The sequence below is a fragment of the Sander vitreus genome, chromosome 7 (genome assembly GCF_031162955.1).
Source record: "Sander vitreus isolate 19-12246 chromosome 7, sanVit1, whole genome shotgun sequence".
Taxonomy (NCBI): Eukaryota; Metazoa; Chordata; class Actinopteri; order Perciformes; family Percidae; genus Sander; species Sander vitreus.
This window is the reverse complement of record NC_135861.1, coordinates 33,491,112-33,514,756: the sequence shown is the minus strand read 5'-3', so window position 1 is coordinate 33,514,756 and position 23,645 is coordinate 33,491,112. Positions and strand designations below refer to the sequence as shown.

The 23,645-nt window shown below is 42.1% G+C and overlaps 1 protein-coding gene across 1 annotated transcript; it reads right to left on the bottom strand.

Annotated features, from left to right (window-relative positions):
- Positions 1–1,054: 1,054 nt before the first annotated feature.
- Positions 1,055–22,177, bottom strand: LOC144521415 (uncharacterized). The gene is made up of 24 exons (XM_078255982.1): positions 22,058–22,177; positions 21,599–21,755; positions 18,497–19,995; positions 17,660–17,809; positions 15,364–15,462; positions 13,517–13,736; positions 13,322–13,384; positions 12,363–12,460; positions 12,057–12,194; positions 11,562–11,669; positions 11,272–11,413; positions 9,847–10,347; positions 8,930–8,974; positions 8,564–8,643; positions 7,559–7,671; positions 7,258–7,441; positions 6,714–6,798; positions 6,377–6,522; positions 5,630–5,720; positions 4,810–4,958; positions 4,521–4,606; positions 4,203–4,272; positions 3,473–3,594; positions 1,055–2,200 (listed from the first exon to the last, which is right to left on the bottom strand). The coding sequence occupies exons 1-24, from the start codon at positions 22,157–22,159 to the stop codon at positions 1,990–1,992; spliced, it is 4,659 nt and encodes a 1,552-aa protein (XP_078112108.1). The 5' UTR covers positions 22,160–22,177; the 3' UTR covers positions 1,055–1,989.
- Positions 22,178–23,645: the final 1,468 nt, after the last annotated feature.

Sequence of the window (23,645 nt, the reverse complement as noted above, 5' to 3'; positions counted from 1 at the left end):
ACTATATACACATGTATATACACACACACACAGGACTGACTGACAAGGCATTTTGGGGGTTGTTGTAGGATTTTAGAAATACTGAGGTCTTAAATGAAAAAAAAAAAAAAAACTCTTCTGGATTTTCATATTTATTCAGCTTACCAATAACATTTTTGTAGATCTCATTTTGACTTGTTGTCCTCAATGGTAGCTACCAGCCTTAAGACCAGATATCAAATGTCAGCATATGAGACAGGAGTGAAATAAAGAGCCCATCCCTGGGATCATTGGAGATGTAGTTCTTTCATTGGTCTCCAAGTCAAATGATCCTTATCTGCATTCTATCACCTGCCCAAACATATGTCCCTCATTAAAAACATCATCAATAAAAACAAGAGTAAAAGTATCTGGTACAGTACAAAGATGACAGGATGGATTCTTGACAGATTGAACATTCACACCTTCATGCCTCTGAATCCATCCCCCTGGGTTTATGTGCAAAAATACTGTACAGCCCACTTCTAATGTCCATGATACAATCATCAGTCAGAAGAGATCACAGTACTCTGTACTAATACTTTATACAATCATCAGTCAACTAGGCCAAATGGTGCGTCAGTGGTCTAGGATCATCACAACAACATAACCATTTAAGATCAAATGAAAGGAAATTAAAGGGATAGTTCACATTTTTAGGTAAAATGAGTGTTTCTGTCAAAGGAGTGTGGTGTCTCTGAAGAGAGCAGAGAGAACAGCTTCAGTTCCCCGTCGTAAAGAGCTGTCTGACAGCAAGGTAAAGCTGTGAAAATATTCTAAATATAGGACACACTTAAAGTGATACAGATGTTTTTAGGTGTCTAAAATGTGTTGAGCTGCTGCCCCCGTCCACAGCAGGACATTGCTTATCTTCTGTGTTGGTACTCCTGCCTGCTGCTCCAAACTGGGGGGAGTGCTGACCCCCATCTACTGTAGCTAACACACTGACTATGGAGAAGTAGCTCATACAACCACACTGAACAAACAGCTCAACTATCCCTTTAAGGCAATAACAATAACACATTAAACATTGAAACAAAGAATCACTTGATATTTAATTATTTCATTTTAGTTCCCCTGATGAAGAAAAGAAACTTGAAACACTACTTTTTAACATCAAATAAGCTGCTGGTCGATAAATGGATGGGATAGTTTGTGGACTGGTTCTTCCATTGCGTGAAAACAATGAATGATCAACTTTGCGTAATATATATAATGAGTATTTAATGCCTCTATATATGTCACAACATTCACTGTTTCTCTAAAGTAAAACATGGTACAGGTGATTCTCATAAGGCAGCATGTAGCTCTTATCATCAGTATGGCCTTTGTTATTTTATTAGTACACACACACACACACACACACACACACACACTCCCTGAGTAAAAAAACAACAAAGAAAGAACGAAAAGGATGAAAAAAGGTTAAAAACTGAATAAAAAGATGTCTGAACTACGATAGTGCGCTACAAAAACCTTGTATCTTCTCAAATATTTGAATACAAAATAATGCAAGTTGGTCATTTCTCCGGGAAGCATGATTAGAAGGTCACAGTAAAGTAGCAAGGCAGCTCTCAGTTTAACATGATTCACAATTTTAAAAATATAACAAATGTTGAGGTGGTTTATGACTTCTCACAATCACCATGTAAACATTATTTCTAATCTATTTATTTAAAAATGCTTAAAAATCTCAAGGACATATGCCATATTTTGACCCATATATAACCTGAGGATATGTGATCAATATTCCTGTTTAAATACTAACGATACAAACAAATAGTCTGCCATTTGTTGTGGCTTTGGAGGCCAAAGTGACTGTCGGCTGTGCAGACAAACAGCATACGTGACACTCGACGTGCCCCCTGGCAGTGATCCACAAAGGCCTGCTCCACCGAGTTCTCATACAAAGTGTGGTGGGAAAAACCCAACCTCCACACAAACACACGTACCAAACATTCCCAGCTTCCCTTATTTCAGCTGCTGCAGTTCTGGAGAGGCAGGGGAGGAGGAGGTGGCGGACGTGCTTAAAGGAGGCAGCTCCTCACAGGCAAAATAGTCCTTGAGAGGAGCGAAGAGGTGACGGATGACCGGCACACTCCACGCCTTCCCCAGCACCTTCTGCCTCTGCTGCCGGTTCATGTTCCTCACGTCGGTGTAATGTTTGGGGAAACCAAAGATCCTGGGGAAGAATAAAGGACAAGGCACGTGTGTGTTATACGGTATATGTGTCTCTGCTCCAGCTTCGGGAATTTCTTAAAGACAGTAAACAGAATAGTAATAGGTTTTGGGCAGACATTTGAAGACACCTTGAGCTCTAAGATACTGGAATTCTTTACATTTTTCTGAAGTTTTATAAATCAAACGATTAATTGAAAAAATTTATGAAAATAATCGCTAGTTGCAGGTATAGGGTTAGGGTTAAATAGGGGTATACTGACTGTATGGTTCCTGGGCTATACTAAGTCTAGTTTGGAGGGGTTATTATTCAGTTTGATATAGATAGACGGAAACGAACAAGATAGATGGAAAAGAAAGAAAGAAATGTGTAAATGTGTGTGTGCATGTGTGTCTATGTGTATGCATGTATGTCTATGTGTGTGCATGTGTGTCTATGTGTATGCATGTATGTCTACGTGCATGCATGTGTGTCTATGTGCATGCATGTGTGTCTATGTGCATGCATGTGTGTCTATGTGCATGCATGTGTATGCATGTGTGTCTATGTGCATGCATGTGTGTCTATGTGTATGCATGTGTATGCATGTGTGTCTATGTGAATGCATGTGTGTCTATGTGTATGCATGTGTGTCTATGTGCATACATCTGTGTCTATGTGCATGCATATGTGTCTATGTGCATGCATGTGTGTCTATGTGCATGTATCTGTGTCTATGTGTATGCATGTGTGTCTATGTGTATGCATGTGTGTCTATGTGCATGTATCTGTGTCTATGTGCATGCATGTGTTTCTGTGAGTGTAGGTATGTAGATATATATATATATATATATATACGGTGTATGTAAACACATATAAATAAGTGAAGCATCAAATGGCTTTGTATTTAACTAAAGGATCAAAAATAGAAAAAGGTGGTAGGACCAGAAACATTTTTTTGAATGTTCTTATTTATCTGTTATTTTAATTTTATTATACAGTATATATGTATGTATGTATATATATATATATATATATATATACACACACAAACTAAACTAAACTAATAGTTACATTTAAGAAATAAGGTGAGGTGGGGCTCAGCGTGTCACTGGGACACTGTGAAAATAACTTTTCTTTCTTCTGTTGAAATGCTATAATGCTATTTGCTGATGTGGTGCCACACAAATTATGTATACCTGTATTTTTTATGTTAGAAAGAGGTTGTTTTATATGGTACAATTCTTTTTTAACTACATTGCAAGCTACAGCACGCACGCACGCACGCACACCTACTTTTCCAGTTCGGTGATCCAGAGGTTGTCCTCTTTGCCGTTGTGGAGGACGGGCAGCAGAGAAGAGCTTTTGCCCTGCTTCAGAGAGTTAGGATTGGTGGTGATGGTCCTGACCTTGGCGACCTGGAATAGAAACATAGAGCCAGGGATTAGTCATGCCTTAATCAACATTGTGATTAGGGGTGGGGAAGAAAAATCTAAAATCATATGTATTGTGATTTTTTTTTCTTTTTTTCAAGGATTTTTAAAATTGATTCTTTTCCCTAGAATCAATATTATTTTTTTAACCAATGATTGACCTAAATTTGTTCTGTTTCTATGGTATCGCCAACGTTACTGCGTAATATCTGTTATCAGCAAAACAGAGCGAAAGCAGATAATTCATAATTATCTGCATAAAACATAATGTTATGTTTTCCTTTACAAAGTCAATACACGTCAGAAGGCATGTGATGTCATTCTTCTTAGAAAACTATTCGTTTTTAGAAATGTCTCATGATATACTGTCTCTAGCAATATAGCAAAGAAGGAAAAGTAAATCCCAATACTTAAATGAATATCACAATACAAATCCAATCGGTCGCCCACGTATCAGGAAAGAATTGAATCGGGTCAAAAGCATATCGTCCCAGCCCTAATTGTAATCATAACTGTTTTGAGAAATAAAGGCACATTAATTAGGTCACTTGGAGGGACTGTAAAGAAGTGAACCAGCAGGCTCAGTCACTGACCCGGGCTTCTCGGCCGATCTCTAAGCAGGCCTGGAGATCCAGCTTGTCATTCTGGGATGCTATAATGGGCCTGATGGGAGATGAACAGCAAACACACATGCAAACTTTATTTCATGCTTCTATTTAAAAAAAAACAAAAAACAGTAGGAACAAGTTGGAGTTTCAAAATAAACCTGCATCTTAAACATTATACGTATTGTTATTTTGACTTTGCAACGATGATATTGGATCGTCGATCATTGAAACGATTACAACACAACATATTATGAGTGTTGAGTAATTGAAGCCTTTTAATTCCTGTTTATTTGAGCGTCTCACCTGCTCATCCCCGGGATGTTTCCCCAGAAGTATCGCCGTCTGTGAGCAGGGCTGACTTTGACGGCATCCACCAGCACCGGGTTGCACTGTCAAAAGAATTAGACAGCAGCGACGGTCATTCTCTCAGAGTCTAAAACATGTTGGGGAGAGACAAACAGCAGAGGAACGAGGAAAGGAGGAAGGGGTGGGGAGGGAGAGAGAGAAGAGGAGAGGAAAAAGCAAAAGGAAAAAAAAAAAAAAAAGAGAGGACCCCTAAGGGTCAAACCAAAGAGAAGCTGACGGGGCGAACCTCGAGGAAGCGGCAGATGTTGACTCGGTCGTGCGTGTTCATGAAGACCACGTTCTCAAACAGCCAGAAGAAGGGCCTGGGGTCTTCCTCTTTGGGCTTCAGCAGCTGAAGGATGCGGTAGAACTCAAAGAACAGCCTGCCAGTGCCCTCTGCCCAACAGAGGAGGGAATTGCAGCAAAGAAGAACATCTTCATACCAGTTTCTAACACTAATACACACAATCTTGAAAGTTGGACAATGTAGTTCACAGTATGAAGAATATGTACAATGTATGAAAACGTGTGTTATTGTGACACATTGAGTTAGATGTAAACTTAGATATGATGGCCAGTTATATTCACCCTAAATGCATCTGTTAAAACTGAATCAGGTACTGATGATGATCTCCTTTTGGTTATTTGATTTGATCAACGTCTACAAACGGTAGATGCACCAAGTTCCCCTTTGTCTGAACAACCATTTGAAATGTATTGATTTAGTGACTTAGTTAACAATAATCTATTTAAAGGCCCTGGACTCCCACACATGTGTTTTCAGTTAGTCTGGCTGATTAGACCTCTTCCCAGGACTGTGTGGGGTGTATCGACTGATTGATTGACATTGTCCTGAGCCTCCTGTTAGCTCTGTTGCACCTGTCAGGGCGGGAACAAATAACACCTTCATCATTGTTATTGGTAGATGAAACTTGTGACGTAATGAATTCCCATCAAAGTTCCAGCCCACCTTCAACCTGAGCAGAGGTCTAATCAGCCAGAAGAACTCCAAACACATGTGTGGCTGTTCAGAGGCCTTAAAGCTGACATACAACACAGTTCCGTACCATAGAGGCCTTTTCTGAAGGGGTTGACCATGGAGAGGTCGTTACAGGGGCTGCCACCGATCAGCAGATCAAACGGACCCCACTGCTCCATCTGGATCGTCAAAGAGGAACAAGGAGCTGGTTTAGTTCAGTGTTGAGCCCACTCTCCTCCTCCTTAATAACACAGTGGCTGATGAAAAAAAACAGCGATATGCTTTTCATTGGATTTTAATTTCAAGTGAAAAAACTAATATTTCCATCCACTGGAACAGGATGCTGTTGTTTAAAAAAGTCGAGTTGATGGCCTTAGTCTAAAATATTATAGGTTACACTTTACTTGAAGGTATCTACATAAGAGTGACATGACACTGTCATTCGTGTCATTCGGTTTTTGTCATGACAAGTTAGGGTTAGGGTTCATGTGTCATGACACTCTTATGTAGATACCTTCAAGTAAAGTATTACCATATTATTTTATATAAAACTAACAAGGCTGCATTTCTGTTTGCACTAAACAGAAAAACCTATTCTTCTGATAAAGATTTGACACTGAACAAGTCTTCATGTTCCTTATGTTCTTAGCCAGGATTATGTTGAGGCAAACAGTTAACTTTTTTATCCAAATAAATAAATGAAAAGCATGCTGAAATTGGCAATACGCTGTACCAAAACGCATTGAACTGAACCAAAAACCATGACGCCAAAACTGTGAATTGTGTAAACCATTCCACTCCTAGAGTGTAAGAGAGGAATGGAAACAGAACATACGTGTTCCTCGGTGATGAACCGGACGTCACCAATGTGGATGATCTTCCCATCGTGGCCAACGGTCGCCACGGAAATCGAATCCTCGCAAACCTCCGAGGCAACATATTTCTCTACTTTAAAGCCGAGATCCTTCAGCACCAGGTAGCCTAAAGAAACACACGCAGACATATATCTTCTGTAAGCCTCTAAGAGACCCCAGTTTTAAACAGATATACAGTATAATCCTAATTAGTATGTGTTAGGTCACAGCGGTTTAGAAGAGCAGAAAAATGCCTTGCTTCCCAAAAGCATCTTAAGGTGATTATTGCTGGGAAACGGGGCCCAGGTGTGTTCTCACCTGTTGCTATGCCATCAAACAGGGAGAGAACTCGGATTGGTCTGCGCTGGTTGGCAGGGATGGACGGATAAACACGGTGAGGCTCCTACAAAGAAAAACCAACAATGTAGGAACTGAATCAGTGGGATTCCTCAGAAAGGGAAACGTGTATTTGTATGATGTATTGTGTGTACATGTGTTGGACTTCTGTCTGCAAAGCAAACTGCCCTTACTACTAAATTGTACTACAGAGAGCTTTCCCTGCTGGTGATCAGCAAGGCCTTGAACGTAACCTTCATTTATAGCTAAAGTTCCACTCCAGCTTCATTTGTTGATCAACTATTTTGACAATCAATTAATATTAAATCAAAAAATGTAATTCAAGACTTCTTACTTACTAGGATTCATACATCCAAGCTGTGTAATTATGGCTCAATTCAAGCCACATTTGATCAACTGAGCAACTTGTTACGTCTACAAACGGTCAAACAATGACAAATGCACCAAGTTTCCCCTTGAATTTGCAGTTATGAAAGTAGTTAAAAAGTATCTGTTGATCACTCACAAACTCCATGGCGCTGTTGTTGGCGAACAAGTCCTGAACACGGACGCTCCAGTCCTCTCTGGGGATCAGAGCACCGTGGGGGCGATGAGGCTGACACAAGTAGCAGATCCACGGGTCCAGCAGCTTCAAGGCATCAAACGTCCCCTGACCGACAAGGATGTTGAGACAGTCGGTGCAATAACATCTGCAAATGTAGAGGAAGAGACGAGGAGGATGGAGGTAGACTAACAATTAAACAAATGAAAGAAAATGGACCTTGAAGCTTAATTTAAAAAGTATAGAAAGAGTTAAACAGACAAACCTGCAGCAGCTATCGTTGCCACACAGTATGACCTCCAGTCCATAGCAGCAGATGGTACAGTAGGACTGATATCCATCTTCATCATAACGATACAGAGTTTCTGTTAAGTTATTCTACAGGGACACAGACAGCATCACAGCCAAGGGTGAGGGGACGTTTAACAGACTTATAGCACAGGAGGAAATACACTGTTGAGCTTAAAGGGATAGTTCAGATCAAGGGTGGTTGGGTGAGCTACTTCTCCATAGTCAGTCTATTAGCTACAGTAGATGGCGACACGGAAGCTAAGCAATGTTCTGCTGTGGACGGGGGCCGCAGGTAAACGCTTTTTAGACATCTAAGAAAAATCTATATCAGTTTAAGTGGACGCTATATTTAAAACATTTTCAGCTTGCTGTCAGACAGCTCTTTACGACGGGGAACTGAAGCTGTTCTCTCTGCTCTCTTCAGAGACACCACACTCCTTTGACAGAAACACTCATTTTACCTCGCAGAACAGGAGATGATGGTCTACCGCTGCCTAAATTGGTTGGTTTGTTTGTGTTATTGTGCGCTTTTGGTGTTTTAAAGGGTTAGGAACTAACAAAACTAACAAACAAACTAACCAAAGGTGGCAGTGGTAGACCAGCAACTCCCGTGTTCTGCGAGGCAAAATTACAGTTTTTGTCAAAAGAGTCTGGCAGCTTTGATGAGAGCAGAGATAACATCCACAGCAGGACATTGCTTATCTTCTGTGTTGGTACTCCTGCCTGCTTCTCCAAACTGGGGGAGTGCTGACCCCCATCTACTGTAGCTAACACACTGACTATGGAGAAGTAGCTCATACAACCACACTACACTGCAGACTATTCCTTTAATGTTGTCTTTTTTATTGTCATTCCCAACTATCTTTACTGGCATCAGAAACTCCGAACTAATCCTTTAATAGTTTTCCCAGTGCACTGAGGAATCCTGACTGTTGGTCACTGCTGGTTGTAACATAAGGAGAAGTTGGTGAGTCCTTACTTTACACTCCAAGCAGAGGCTGCCTTTAAACAGAGGGTGGGATATCTCAACGTCTTCAGTTCCACAACACAAACAGAAGCCTGCAGACAAAACACAAACACAGATACTAAGGACTTACTGACGAAGGGACATTATCTACAAGCACAAAATGCTATTTGAGTTCCATGAAATGGTATGCTTTTATGGTTTTTTTAACAAACTTACAAATCATTTAAAAGTTGAATAAGAAGATTGACTGGAGGATTAGCATTTCACATGTAAAGCACAGAGCTACTAATCACCTGACTGATCATTTCACCACTACAAAATCAAATATTTATGCCTAAAAGGCAATGCATTTATGATTACAATTAAATCAACACTCACCTTCAATGTCCAGCTTCATGTCCATGACCCTACGAATAGTCTCCTCTGCAAGTAGGGAAACCAATGACTTTAAAGTATCATTCTAATATTGTTCATTATTTCTTATTTGTCATTGTGTTTTTTTTCAAATGGAACATTTTACTTTGCACAAATTCCAAGCTGGCAATAAAATGCAGCCAATTGCACAGGCTGTTCTTCAGTTCAAATGTAGCCTGTTTATAACTCAACACGTTTACAAAGTGAATATTTACACATTACTAAATTAAAACATTTTGCACCACACAAACTAGTTCTTACGTAGAGTTGTGACCTAGTAACTGAACCCTGTAACCAACTGAGAAAGAGTACGACCCATTATTTGGTCGAAAAAATCCTGCGTGTTAAAATGAGTGTTTCTGTCAAAGGAGTGTGGTGTCTCTGAAGAGAGCAGAGAGAACAGCTTCAGTTCCCCGTCGTAAAGAGCTGTCTGACAGCAAGGTAAAGCTGTGAAAATACTCTAAATATAGGACACATTTAAAGTGATACAGATGTTTTTAGGTGTCTAAAATGTGTTGAGCTGCTGCCCCCGTCCACAGCAGGACATTGCTTATCTTCTGTGTTGGTACTCCTGCCTGCTGCTCCAAACTGGGGGAGTGCTGACCCCCATCTACTGTAGCTAACACACTGACTATGGAGGAGTAGCTCATACAACCACACTGAACAAACTTAATTTAGTGAATCAGTTGTGAAACAAGCTTGTAGCTGCTTTGTACTCCAAAAGCACCTTACACACACAATGCCAACCTACATCCACGTGCTAACTTGTGAACCATTTTCCGATTTGATTCATCATTTGAAAATTCTAAATTACTCAGATTGGAATGAACTCTTTATTCAAATTCAAGTTTTAATGATAGAATTAAAATTCTGTTTGGTACCTCTGAGTTGTTGGTCCGGCTGGGTGTAATCGCTGGTCGTCTGTTGGACCTTATTGTAAGATTTGGTGTAGGTCCTCCTCTTTTGCGGCACAAAGTCGGGTGACACGTCGTCGTCAAATCCATCAGACAGACAGTTTTTCTTCTTCTGAAGCTTCCCTCCCTTCCCCTTCCCTTTCCCCACTCCTTTGACCTTCTCCCACCCTCTTCCCCAGTCATCTCTCTCTCCCTCCCATCCTCCCTTCTCTGCGGCCAATCCTACTTGGGATCCCTTCTCCTTCGGGGCTCCTTTAGGGGAGTCACCTTCTTCTTCCCATGCTTCCCATGTTTTCCCACCTCCAGCTCTTTGAGACGACAACCTGTTAAGAGAGACCGACACTTCTTTCAGCTGGAAGTTGCTCTTGCTGCTCATCAAGGTGGAGGATCTGATGGGGGGATGGGAGGAGTTGGTCTTCGGGAAGAGTTTCTGCTTCACTTTTGGTCTTTTGTTGGTTTTGGTAGCACCTGGACAGGAGACAATCACACATGTAAGCATCAGATATTCCACACAACAGTTAAAGTTATGTACAAAGGGGATCACGCATGGATGTATAATAAGACCTAGATACAGCGTTCAAGGCGGGGCCCGGTTAATTCCTATGAGAGCTAAAAAAGTTCACTTTTGCATATTATATTAGCCGGCTGATAGCTGCTTCTGCAATATGCTGCACATGCATAGTGCAGGCGCACTAGAATCCTCCATCGCCCGAGCAGGAACTTCCTGTTTAGCGCTTCGCTGGCTTGAAAAGGGATTCAATTATTTCATCGTGAGGCTCTTCTAGACTTTCTAAATGTTAACACACCAAAAGGATCAAATACACATTGTGAAACAAGTAATTTCACGGGGGTTGTGACGCTAAAAAAAAAGTATCTGCTTACGCCATGTCTGAAAAAATAGGAACATTTCTTTTTGGGCCCCGTGGCCTCACGTGACGGAGTGTTGTAATTCCACTGTTGAGCCACATGGTCAAATTGGCTGTAGTTTTTGCATGTTAACAAATTAACTGTTACAAAACCGTTTCAACGTCCAACAGAAATGCTGTAATAGATGCTCATTCATTTGACCATATTCTGAAATGAATGAGCATCTATTACAGTGCTAGTGAACCAGGAGGAACATGGCTAATAGTATCAGAAATGATGAAATGTTGAACTTCTTTAAATTACAGAAGTGGAACAGGCCAGCCTTTAGCTCACGTCCAGACTTCTGCTCTCTATAATGCAATCGAAATGTGTATTTAATATACACCAAAAGCAATGACATAGATATATATTAATGCTTCAATTCTGTTGAGTATCTCTGAGTTTACCTTTGAGAAAGACTCATTTTACCCACCGCAGTCTGGATATAATGAGTAAATCTAATCAAATCATATGTGTATATCTTACCGTTTGTGGCAGCCGTTGGTTTGAGTCCGTCTGGCCCACTGGGTTGAAAGCCTCCAAATGCCCAGTCTAACATCTGTTTCAGCAGCTCATCTCGGTCCTCAACACATGCGGAAAACGGCTTCTTACAACGTAGAGCTGCCTCCTGATAACACACGGACATAGACTTGAGCAGGAGCATCATGTGAACCCTTGCTATTTCTGTGCCAAATGTGATCCTACAGACATGTTGTTACAACATCCAGCCAGTTCTGTTTATGTTGATCAGAGAAAACACAGAGAGACACTCAGACCTGCAAGCACAAGAAGATGGCTTCTCGGTAGGTAACGAGGATGGCGAAGGAGTTGGAACAGAAGTGCTGGGCGAAGGCAGCCAACGGTTTCAGAGCCTGCAATCTGACCTGGATTCAGAGCCGAGAAGCATAGAATCAGAGCATAGATATAAGAATATTGATATATATAACAGTAAATTCAAATTAGGGATGGCAATTTGTAGGCGTTGGACAAATTTTAATCCCAAACTCAACAAGCAAGAACATATTACACAACAAATTGTAACAAAATCGTGACAAATTTCATCAGAAATATGTTTTAAAAAGCTGTCATTGTGATCATGTTTTCAGTGTTCAAGCCTTCATATTAATATCAATATATAGTCCGTGTCTTCACTGTACTTTATCTGGTACCAAACCCAGGAATCCAGTGGTAAACATGTGTCAATATCACCTTGAATATGAAGCATTTCTGTCCATGATTATTTCCTGTGTGAACTGTCCCATGTGACTCACCTGAGAGGACATGTTCTGACCGTACCACTCTACCATCCGGCTCTTTGGATGTTGGATCTCTTCCCTGAAGGGTATGATGATGGCTGGCCAGAGAGAGAAGCCCTCCGGCTGACCCCAGACCAGCTCCCCCATCACATCCTATACAACACAGAGAGCTTTAAATGCCACACAACAATTGGGATGGCAACTTAAGTACAAAAGATGTGTTTTTACACTCTTTAGAATGAGATGAATGCAGGTTTAATTTGATAGATTTAAAAAAAAAAAAACATTATTAGTAGATGTAAAGGTGCAGCAGCAGGTTACCAGCAATTCTGTGGAGTTGTTTGGTGTGCTTGGTAAAATCCCTCGGTCATCATCATCTGAGACCTGGACCTGCCGAGTTCTCCCACCTGAAAAACACTCTTCATACACATATCAAATATAAATAAACAGGTTTTTAAAGTAATGTGAGGGCTTTTAACTTGAAGCAACTCTAGTTATGAGTTCATTCCTAAATGTATTAACATCATAGCTGAATAACAAAACCTCGTACTTTTTTTTACTTTTAGTACATACTGCGGCTGTCCTTAAAAAGTACAGTATGTACTGTTGCTTGCCCGTAGCATGGACATACTTCTTCTTCAGAACATTGCCCCTTGAACTTTGACCCTGTTGCTCATTTAGGCTGTGTAAAGGATGTGGGTCAAAAAAGCCAGAGAAGCATGCTGGCTTGCATCCTGCAAAATCTGACCAGATGCAGTAGGACTTCCTGGTAGTTTTGACATGCTGCATTTGACATACTATGTATCGGGACATACTAAATTGTTTCCTGACATCTTAAATAGTATGGTAGTATGGATATTGGAAGGCAGGGCCTGTGTCATTTTTATACATTTGTATTCATTTATACATTCATTCTTAAGTATTGTGCAGGCTTGTATTACAGGATACAGTGTCTGCAGCTTATGAAGACAACGGTCATGATGAAGTGCATTTAAGGAGAAGGACTTGGCTACTGTTTACAACAGATACTGGTTTTTCAAGGCCAATACTGATTATTAGTAGTTCATCAAACTGATAACCGACATTTGGAACCGATATGCATTTACAGTGAAAATGAAAATCTTTTTTAGGATTTAGGATTTTGGAATATTACAAACTCCAACACAAAACTTAGTTTAAATGCTTTTAGCAATGATTTAATGAATGAGAAACTTTCAACATAATCCCCAGTAACAGAGAGTCAGATAGTGTTGTTATTAACAATATTCCACATTTCTTACTTTTTGATTTGATTAGACTGTTGGTCAGGCATTTTTTGGACTCTTCGGTGACATCAACCACATCTGATGAAAATAGAAAACAGTCACGTTGGTTATTATTATCCAAAACATTTGGAATTACCGTTAGCTTTACTTCATTAGTTAATTAGAAACATAGTGTGCTATGCTTTCACAGTGCACAGCCGACAGTCTTACCAGAAGAATTGTCTGTGTAGTCGGAGTCCTCCATAGAGCTGCAGCTTTTGGGAGGAAGATGGAGACTGGGTTTGGCTTCAACATCGTCACTGTCCTCTGATGAAATCCCTTCTTTCTTCACTACTGTCTTACCGCCACCATAGTTGGCCTGGACAGGTTTCCTTATGCCAGGTATTCCTGGCCAACCTGCTCTGGAGGTTTCCTTGCTGGTATGAAGAGCCTTGATGAACACACATTGAAGACAGGAAAAAACAAACACACACACACACACACACACACACACACACACACACACACACACACACAAACACAATGAGTCAATGGCAGAATAAGCTGTTTGGCATTGGCAGAGAAGATTTGGCAAGTTTTTCATGGGCGCAACCCACATACTCAGCGCTGCTGCTCATCCCACAAATGCATGTTCCTTACAAATGGGGCACCATTTGAAAGGGAGCTAAACAGGCTTTCCAACGGTATAAGATGTACTGTAGATGTATTTAGATGTATTAAGATCCATCATTGTACTTTACGGAGGTTAACAAATTTGTTCTGTGGTGTGACAAGAACCATCTCACCATTAACATTAAAAAAAAACTGAGGAGATGGTGTTTGACCTCGGGTCGGTGGGGATCATACCCCTTGTCCATTCATAGAGGATATCAAACAGGTCACTTATAGGTATCTGGGTATCCACCTGATAACCTCTTGCTGAGGACCACGTAGACTATGTATGTTCGCGTTTACAGCAAAGACTGTATTTCTTACGCAGACTAAGGGTGTTTGGTGTCAGCCAGAACAGTGATGGAGAGTGTTATCAGGTATGGGATGACGGCGTGGTTCAGCAATCTCTCCACACAGTCCAAATCAAAGGTGCAGCGCCTGGTACAGACTGCTATGAAGGTGATGGGGAGGACTGATGACCTCTCCCTCCATCCATCTATGAGCAGTCTGTACTTAGGCAGGCGCGGAGAGTATTGGTGGACCCATCCCACATCCTTCAAACGGAATACGAGCTCTTGCCTTCTGGCAGAAGGTACAGAATCCCTAAAACTAAACTGAACCGTTTTAAATATTCCTTCGTACCAGTCATCATCAAAATTTTAAATAGATTTGTACGATTTGTAATGATAGGCTTGAGAAGTGTGCAATAACTTGGTGTTCTGTATTTTATTTATTTATTTTTTGTCTGTAATGGCAGATACACTACTATGCACTACGCACTCTTGAGTCCATGACAAATTTCCCCTAGGGGACAATAAAGTATATTCTATTCTATTCTATTGCCAAAAAGCATTGTTACCACAGAGAAATAATCTACCAAACACAAATGTCCTTACTTTTTGTGCTAAGTTTAATTTCAGCCTGTTCTTGCTCAGTGTAGGGAAACCTGATCTATAGACTAGTTGTATTAATAATACCGTCCAAAACAGCAGGCATTACAGCTCTCGGGGACATGAGATGATAAGATTTAACAGAACTATATATTATATCCAAACAAGCCTTAGTGATAAAGTTCACCACCTCACCATCTGCGTCGCCAATTCCCATTGGCTCCAAAATGTGCGTACTCATGGGTCAGAGTTTGCGTGGAGGACTGCACATTCTGCGGTCAAGTTTGTTTTTTATAAATAAACTTTGTGTGGGAAGTGGCATACGCACATTTTCAGCCCCGTTTTGTGCATAAGCCATGTTTATAAATGAGACCCCAGGTACTATCGACAACTTTTGCTAATGGTAAACCAAGTTTAGTGGTCTAGTGGTGAATGATATTCTTTCTGAATACAGCACCATTTTATTGGTACATTAACCAGTCAACTTCCTTAACAGGTTTTGCTTTTAGCACTCACCTTAGCAAACACCTGTGTCCTGTGAAGAGAGCTTGGTAGAGCCAGGATGTCAAGGAAAAGTCTCTGCAGAGCAGAGTGGGGCCTCATGGCAGGCAACATCTGTAGAGACAACACGAGCAACTCTTGGAATGAAGTTTGATAGCTACTGAACGAGCACTTTATCTACACTACTCAAAGTGCTCATATTATGCTTTTTGGCTTTTTTTCTTTCCTTTATTGTGTTATATATCTTTTTGTGCAGGTTATAGGTTTACAAAGTGAAAAAGCCCAAAGTCAACCCCAAAGACTTACCATCTCCAACAGAAAACACTGTTCATAAACTGCTCCAAACAGCTCTATTGTAGTCCAGCCTTTACTTCAGAGACAAACGTGGTCACTTTGGAACACACGTTATAATGCTCGCCTAGCTGCTAGCATGGCACGCCCTCATACTCTGCTTCTGACTGGCTAGTAGTCCTTACCTAGCTACTGTCAGGGCACGCCCTCATACTCTGCTTCTGACTAGCTAGTAGTCCTTACCTAGCTACTGTCAGGACACGCCCTCATACTCTGCTTCTGACTGGCTAGTAGTCCTTACCTAGCTACTGTCAGGGCACGCCCTCATACTCTGCTTCTGACTAGCTAGTAGTCTTTACCTAGGTACTGTCAGGACACGCCCTCATACTCTGCTTCTGACTGGCTAGTAGTCCTTACCTAGCTACTGTCAGGACACGCCCTCATACTCTGCTTCTGACTGGCTATTAGTCCTTACCTAGCTACTGTCAGGACACGCCCTCATACTCTGCTTCTGACTGGCTAGTAGTCCTTACCTAGCTACTGTCAGGGCACGCCCTCATACTCTGCTTCTGACTGGCTAGTAGTCCTTACCTAGCTACTGTCAGGGCACGCCCTCATACTCTGCTTCTGACTAGCTAGTAGTCTTTACCTAGGTACTGTCAGGACACGCCCTCATACTCTGCTTCTGACTGGCTAGTAGTCCTTACCTAGTTACTGTCAGGGACACGCCCTCATACTCTGCTTCTGACTGGCTAGTAGTCCTTACCTAGCTACTGTCAGGACACGCCCTCATACTCTGCTTCTGACTGGCTAGTAGTCCTTACCTAGCTACTGTCAGGACACGCCCTCATACTCTGCTTCTGACTGGCTAGTAGTCCTTACCTAGCTACTGTCAGGGCACGCCCTCATACTCTGCTTCTGACTAGCTAGTAGTCCTTACCTAGGTACTGTCAGGGCACGCCCTCATACTCTGCTTCTGACTGGCTAGTAGTCCTTACCTAGGTACTGTCAGGGCACGCCCTCATACTCTGCTTCTGACTGGCTAGTAGTCCTTACCTAGGTACTGTCAGGGCACGCCCTCATACTCTGCTTCTGACTGGCTAGTAGTCCTTACCTAGTTACTGTCAGGACACGCCCTCATACTCTGCTTCTGACTGGCTAGTAGTCCTTACCTAGCTACTGTCAGGACACGCCCTCATACTCTGCTTCTGACTGGGTAGTAGTCCTTACCTAGCTACTGTCAGGACACGCCCTCATACTCTGCTTCTGACTGGCTAGTAGTCCTTACCTAGTTACTGTCAGGGCACGCCCTCATACTCTGCTTCTGACTGGCTAGTAGTCCTTACCTAGCTACTGTCAGGGCCCTCATACTCTGCTTCTGACTGGCTAGTAGTCCTTACCTAGGTACTGTCAGGACACGCCCTCATACTCTGCTTCTGACTGGCTAGTAGTCCTTACCTAGGTACTGTCAGGGCACGCCCTCATACTCTGCTTCTGACTGGCTAGTAGTCCTTACCTAGGTACTGTCAGGGACACGCCCTCATACTCTGCTTCTGACTGGCTAGTAGTCCTTACCTAGCTACTGAGCATGTGCGACTCCCAACAAAGATGGAACAGAAGTGAGATGCCTCACTCTGTAGCTAAAACAGAGAGCTCAACACACAGGGTGAAAAGAGGAGCTGCAGCAATGTGCAGTACAACAAAAATATGGTGGAGCTCAACACAAAATTGGAATGTAAACCATGTAAACCTATTCTGATATAACTAAATAACTCTAAATACAATTATGAACCTGGAAATGAGCATAATATGAGCACTTTAAGACTCTGAATAACAGTAAAACAGAAAAATTAAAACAAAATGAAAACTATTCGGAAAATGTGTTGTCACTCAGAGATTAGGTGGGTACATTTCTAAAAAGGTCATCTTTTTCTTGTTCATAAGCTACTGCAGGTGCCCAACATCTTCTACTCATTCCGTAATCGCTGGGCAACCTCGATCCATTGTGTTGTCAGTTTACCTTTGCCCAGCAATGGCTCCGTTCCTCCTTTACTCTTTTAATGAAACTGAAGTAGTCGCGGTCCAGGGGATGTCTTCCTACAGACCCAGCAGAAAACAGACCCAGCTGTACGCTCATCTCCGACAGCGCTTGGCTGGACAATTTATAACGCTGAAGAGAAAACACAGATATCATGTGAAGTAATATACAGATTAGATTAAGTCAAGCATAGAGACATCACAGGTTTACATTTTTTACATTTCAAAACATAAAATCTACCAAATGCAGATTCAACAATTCTTAAGTTATAGCTCTATTAAGTCTAGGGCTGCGTTTGTTTAATAAAAAATGATTTTCCGATTCAAATCAATCTTCTTTTGAATGATACGATATTGATTCCTTAAATCCCAAGATCGATGTTTTAAGAGGTTCTGTTTTAAAGCTAGAGTGAAGATATTGGTATTATATGAAACTAGACAATCCAAGGATTTAATATCATGCTAAATAATGCTCATTTTGGCCTTTATTAGAGATGTCTTTCAGTATAGCACCTCTGCATCACACCCTCTGCACGTCACTCAAAACTCCCTGACTGTAGAGTCTGAAGAGTGCACTTCATTGTGTTGACTGCTGTAATGTGTTCATGTGAAATAAAAGTACATTAACGTAACTGCTTTGGGGTTTAACGTCAACATTCATCATTTTAATAATATACCAGGTTAGGGGGTTAAGGGTCTTTATACACTTTACAGCATTCTCTGAGAATCTCTTTCATATCCAAGCAAAGTCGGTATTGTGACTGAAATTTCCCTAATTGAATCGATATTGAATCAAATAAATTGAAATAAATCTTCTTACATTGATATTGTCGGGATGTTTCAGCACTTGGTCGATATTCCTCAGTGCCACTTCTCCAAGATGCTCGGGCAGACTCTCTACTAAACTCTGGAGTGTTGCTTTATAGAAAGTCGCTGCATCCTGCAGGAAGTCCAACCTCTCCTGTTCCCCCAGATCCACGACAGCAGTGGCCCACATGAATTCTATGGCAGGAGCACCCACGTGCACCTCTGCTACGGGGAGCATCTCCGTCCTATTTTGAAGGAGATGCGGATCTCGCTTCCTGAGGAAGCGCTCGGCGACGGAGGGCCGAAAGAGACTGGTTGCGTAGGAGTGGACCAGCATAGAGGCCAGCTGGAGCTCCCCAGGCACGGCCGCTGTGCCATCCTGCTGATATTCTTGGAGAGCTCGGAGGGGGTCCAAAATGGAGGCGAGAAACATGAATCGCAGTTTGACCTTAGCATCCATCAGCCGGGTTCTGATCTGGTCAACATCCTGTGCTTTCATTAGTGACTTGTAATAGTCCACTAAAAGCCTCCAGCAGCTGGCCATCTTTTGCACAGCATGGATGATAAACAAACACTGTGCAGATATAGGATGGGATGGGTTATAAGACTCTGCATCAGCAAATAGCTCTTTGAGACACCTACGGACCTGGGGGCAAGTGTAGTAGTGATAGTGGATGTCTCTAACCAGGTCAACCACGCAACCAAAGGAAGCCAAAAGTCCGGCCTGGCACGCTCTTGCTGCCATCCCAGGGAGGCCGCAGAGTGATACTAACCTAGGGTTGAAAGCCTGAAAGCGAGAAACAAACACCTGGCTCACCCCCGGGTGTGGAGCATTACAGTAAAACGCAACAATGTTGAACAAAGGAAAGCCACGTTTTTTCAGCGTCTCAATCAGATGCTGTGCATCTGTATCTGCAGCGGGTGTGTCTGTGATAGCGTCAGCATCCGCTGAGCTTTGTGGAGCCACACTCATCTGCAGAGTGAGCAGCGGCTTCACCACACTGACCCCTGACCTCTGGTCCATGTAGCCAACCAGGACAACACCCGTGTTCTGTCCTCCACCCAGCTCTACGCCCACATACAGGTAGAGGCAGTACGGCGTGCTGGAGCAGGCCTTAATGATGTCTACAGGGTGGGCTGGACTCAAGATGGCAGAAACCTGAGTCTCTCTACTTGTATTGAAGTCTGTGCCCACATTCTCATCACAGTATCTTCTGATGAAGTGCAACAAACTATAACTGGTCCCTTCATTTCCTTTGTCCACAGCTACTTCTTGCTCCACTTTCTTCGGTGCCTCTTCTTTCACGGCTGTTTCCATTTTCTCTGTTTTCTGCTCCACCTTCGCATCTGTCACTTCCATTACATCATCATCATCTGATATCACTACTATCACTTCTGTGTTTTTGTTCAAACTCTCCGTCACTTTTTCTTTTCTTGGTTCTTCCACCGCTTTTCCCTCCATCTTCACAATTATCTCCAGTTTCTGAGGAGGGGTCTGGGAGGAATGCCCATCTATAATGGGAATAAAAAGTCATTAATAGTGCTTTTCAGACATGGAACATGTAATGCTGCTGGCTTCATATCTCTGTTAAAGTAAACACAAGCCTTTTGTTTTCCAGACATCCATCTCTGTTACATAAATGTTCATTTTGGCTTTCATGAGACAGTACAAGACAGAAAGAGCGACAATGCTTGCACAATACTTAGCACCTGGTGCATGAAAGGCTGTGTTTCATATTTGTTTTATTTTTATGTCTCTGTAATATGTTCACATGAATCTCCTCAACAGCTTACAATTGTCTCATTGAGTGTTTCACGATTTATGAAAGTGACTCCACTTTTTGTGCACAAGTTAATAATAATTAAGCAATAGGTTTATTACAGCACTCTTAATAGGGTAAACAAACTGCATTTTATATCTCTGTGCGTATTAAAACATGCGCCGATAGAGCCCTATGTTAATGCGATGTTCAAAGTGTCGGTGCAGTCCCAGAGACAACTGTTATTATACTATATTTTAGGGCTGTGAAAAATAACGCAATAATAACGAGTTAACGCAAATTCCTTTTAACGCCACTCATTTTTTTGCTTTGTAGCTTGGGAAATCCCGAAGCAATGCAGCAGTACGTTGTGTGTTGCATAAGCTTAGTCTGTAGGGACTTGGCTTGGGAGCCAGAGGGTCTCTGAGAGGTGCCAGTTCTTCATGACACCAATTTGGAGTGGACATCACTGCAGTTGCACACGCATTGTGGTGGCAGAAAAACGGCCAAAACAATGATGAATATACCGTTTATCACAATACATCAATGGGTTTTCAGACAGGACCTTATTATAACACAGCCATGGGGGCAGCTGCCTAGTTACTTAGCTAGCTTGGTTATTCCACCATGTTTTAATGCTACGTTGGTTTTAGAAAATGAGCCAAACAGCTGACCGGTGAACAGCGGCAGTGCTGGCTCCAGAGATGGATAAGCTAGTTAGCCAACTAGCCAGCCCTAACGTTAGCTAATCTATCTTTAGAGCAGCTGCCCTCAGCTCGCCTTCCTGCAAAGTAGTCTGCCAGCGGCAGGGAGAGCGTAGTGTGAGCTGGGTAGGAACCGGGTTGCGCCATATGTTTAAATTTTTCAACCGTCAGCCCAGCAACCAGGCTGATGCTGAGGCGATTTAACAGTGCCCCTAACCCCCGTTCTCCTCCATCTGCTGGGAGATGAGAGTACAGTACAAATAGTCTAAAAGAATTATTTTCAGTCCGTGTTAGCCTACTATTTTCTTTTTGTCCCGTTCTTGTAACGCGTCCTTGGGTTTCGTGAAAGGCGCTATATAAACGACTCACATCGCCTCCGCTGTCCGTCGGGAGAGACTTGCTCCAGGACCCCGTTCATAACTGCTTGCAGTAATAGTTACTACATTGATTGCTACAACAAACTCTTCCTAATGTCAACACAAACGGAAAGTTCCTCGTAGCTGCTTTACCTATATAAAATCATGCCATTGATCCTGACTATGTATTTTAATTGATTGACAGCCCTAATATATCTCGATCAACCACACCTCTGCTGTGTAGGATATCTGTGTTAATAACTGTGATTTATCCATCAACACACACTGCTCCCACCTGAGTCAGCAGGAACCATACTCTGTCCACCTCTGGCCTCCAAGGCATGGTACTCCCTGCCCTTGTTGTTGTTCCTGTCAAAGAACACCTTGAACCAGTGCAGGAAGGTCACAGCCACTTTAGAGTTCCTCTCCATCAAATCCTTGACGGGGATGTGCTGGAGAGAGGAGAGAGGCCCGTTTAAGTCTCATACTGGGTTTATATCCATCAGTCAATTCACTTTGACCAACATATGTGCTGAGTGCAACATTTTACAGTTGAACCAAAAACTTGGTAGTGCTCGCAGGGTGACAAACTGTGTAGACACAGCATTTCTATACTGTAATTTATCAGCCAACAGAAACACTCATACCAATATATCTATATACAATGAGCTAATATCTGGCTGATTTATTGTTCACAACATACTAAGCTAATTTTATACTTCTGCAGATTTGCCCCTTTTGTTACAATACTCACTCGCAACACTCCGAGTTTTCTGAATGCAGCTTGCAGTAAACTGTAGTTGTGAATAATGTCCACCATGTCGTTGCTTTGGAACCGGACCCTGGAGAGGTCCATGGTCTGTGGAAACAACCAGTCCATCAGCTGGCAATAGGCTGCACCTGGACACACACACCACACACACACACTCAAAAACATGCAGCCAGGTGATGTGAAAAAGAGCACCCATCCTCCACAGAGCCAAACTATGCACAAACATATACACGATAACAGCATAGCTCATGATTGTTTGTTACGGTTTCATTCACACGGTGAAGAAATGCACGCTGACCTACCTGTGCATACCTGCCCAATCTTGGTGAAGCCCGTCTGTAAACTTTCATTGAGCCATGCCAGCAGCTCATAAAGGTTCGGCCGCCCAATGCTACTCACAGTTACATTCACTGCCACGTTCAGGTCCATCTCCTACAGGGATGGACTTGCAAAAACACCACGGAAATATATATTTACTTAAGAGTCAGACAAACACTGATCCATTGCTAAACAAATCAACAAGTCTGACTTAGAAGTCACATTCTTCAACCTTTTTCTTTGGATTTCCTTACACGTAGAAAAAAACCCAGGTAGCGTTTAGGAAACATTAAGGATGTACTTTAAATGACACTGTGCAGTTTCTCTGTGGTGTATTGAAGTCCTTTGAGGATGTGGTACAGCAATTTGGAATCCCTACTACTCCATTTTCCAGATATTTACAACTTCACCATCTGTTAGTAGGGAATTATGGATCCAGTTATTCAGGCCCTACAGCACCAGAAAGTTTAAATAAGGTGTTGTTGAAATATGGAAAATGTCATGAGGCTTCTGGGTATTATTCTATGCTTATGTAGAACCTGGGGACTTGGACTGGGATACATGATAATCTATGTCAGATTGCAGGGACCCAGGTTTCATTCAGCCCAAGATTATTTGTTCTGGGAGATGGGTCAATCCCACATGCGATGGATAAGCACGTAAGAAGCTGGGTCCAGACTAGTTCAATGACAGCCAGAGAGATGGAGGAATGAAGGGGTGCCATCTACACTAGAACATGGGGAACGTATTTGAGAAGTCTGGTAGGCTCCTAAGAAGCTTTGTGCTGGGGAGAGGCATGTATGCTGGGCTTATGGTGTTGTCATTTATACATATGTTCATTTGGTTTGTAGATTGTCTATTTTGTTGTATGTTTTTTTTTGGGGGGGGAGGGGGTATGTTCATGTTGCAAATTGTATGTTTTGTGTGTCGTGTTTAAATAAAAATAAAAACTGTTAATCATGAACAATTACACTGTGCATTTACAAAAAAAAGTGCTGCAGTGACACTTAAAAGCAGCACTGCTCAGAACTAGCCACGAATCCCTGTCACACAACAAACAGCCTGCGCATGCTCACTAACTGTATGGGCTTTTCCCTTTCCCGCGAAAATGCTGCTTTCAGGTTGCGTCAAAGTGCGTTCATCTCAGTTTCAACTGATGAAAAGCAAGCTACTACTAAATAACTCGGGATTTGGCGATGTGCTTCATTTTATTTTACTCCCTTTGGTCAACAACCTGATAATTCGAGCTGTC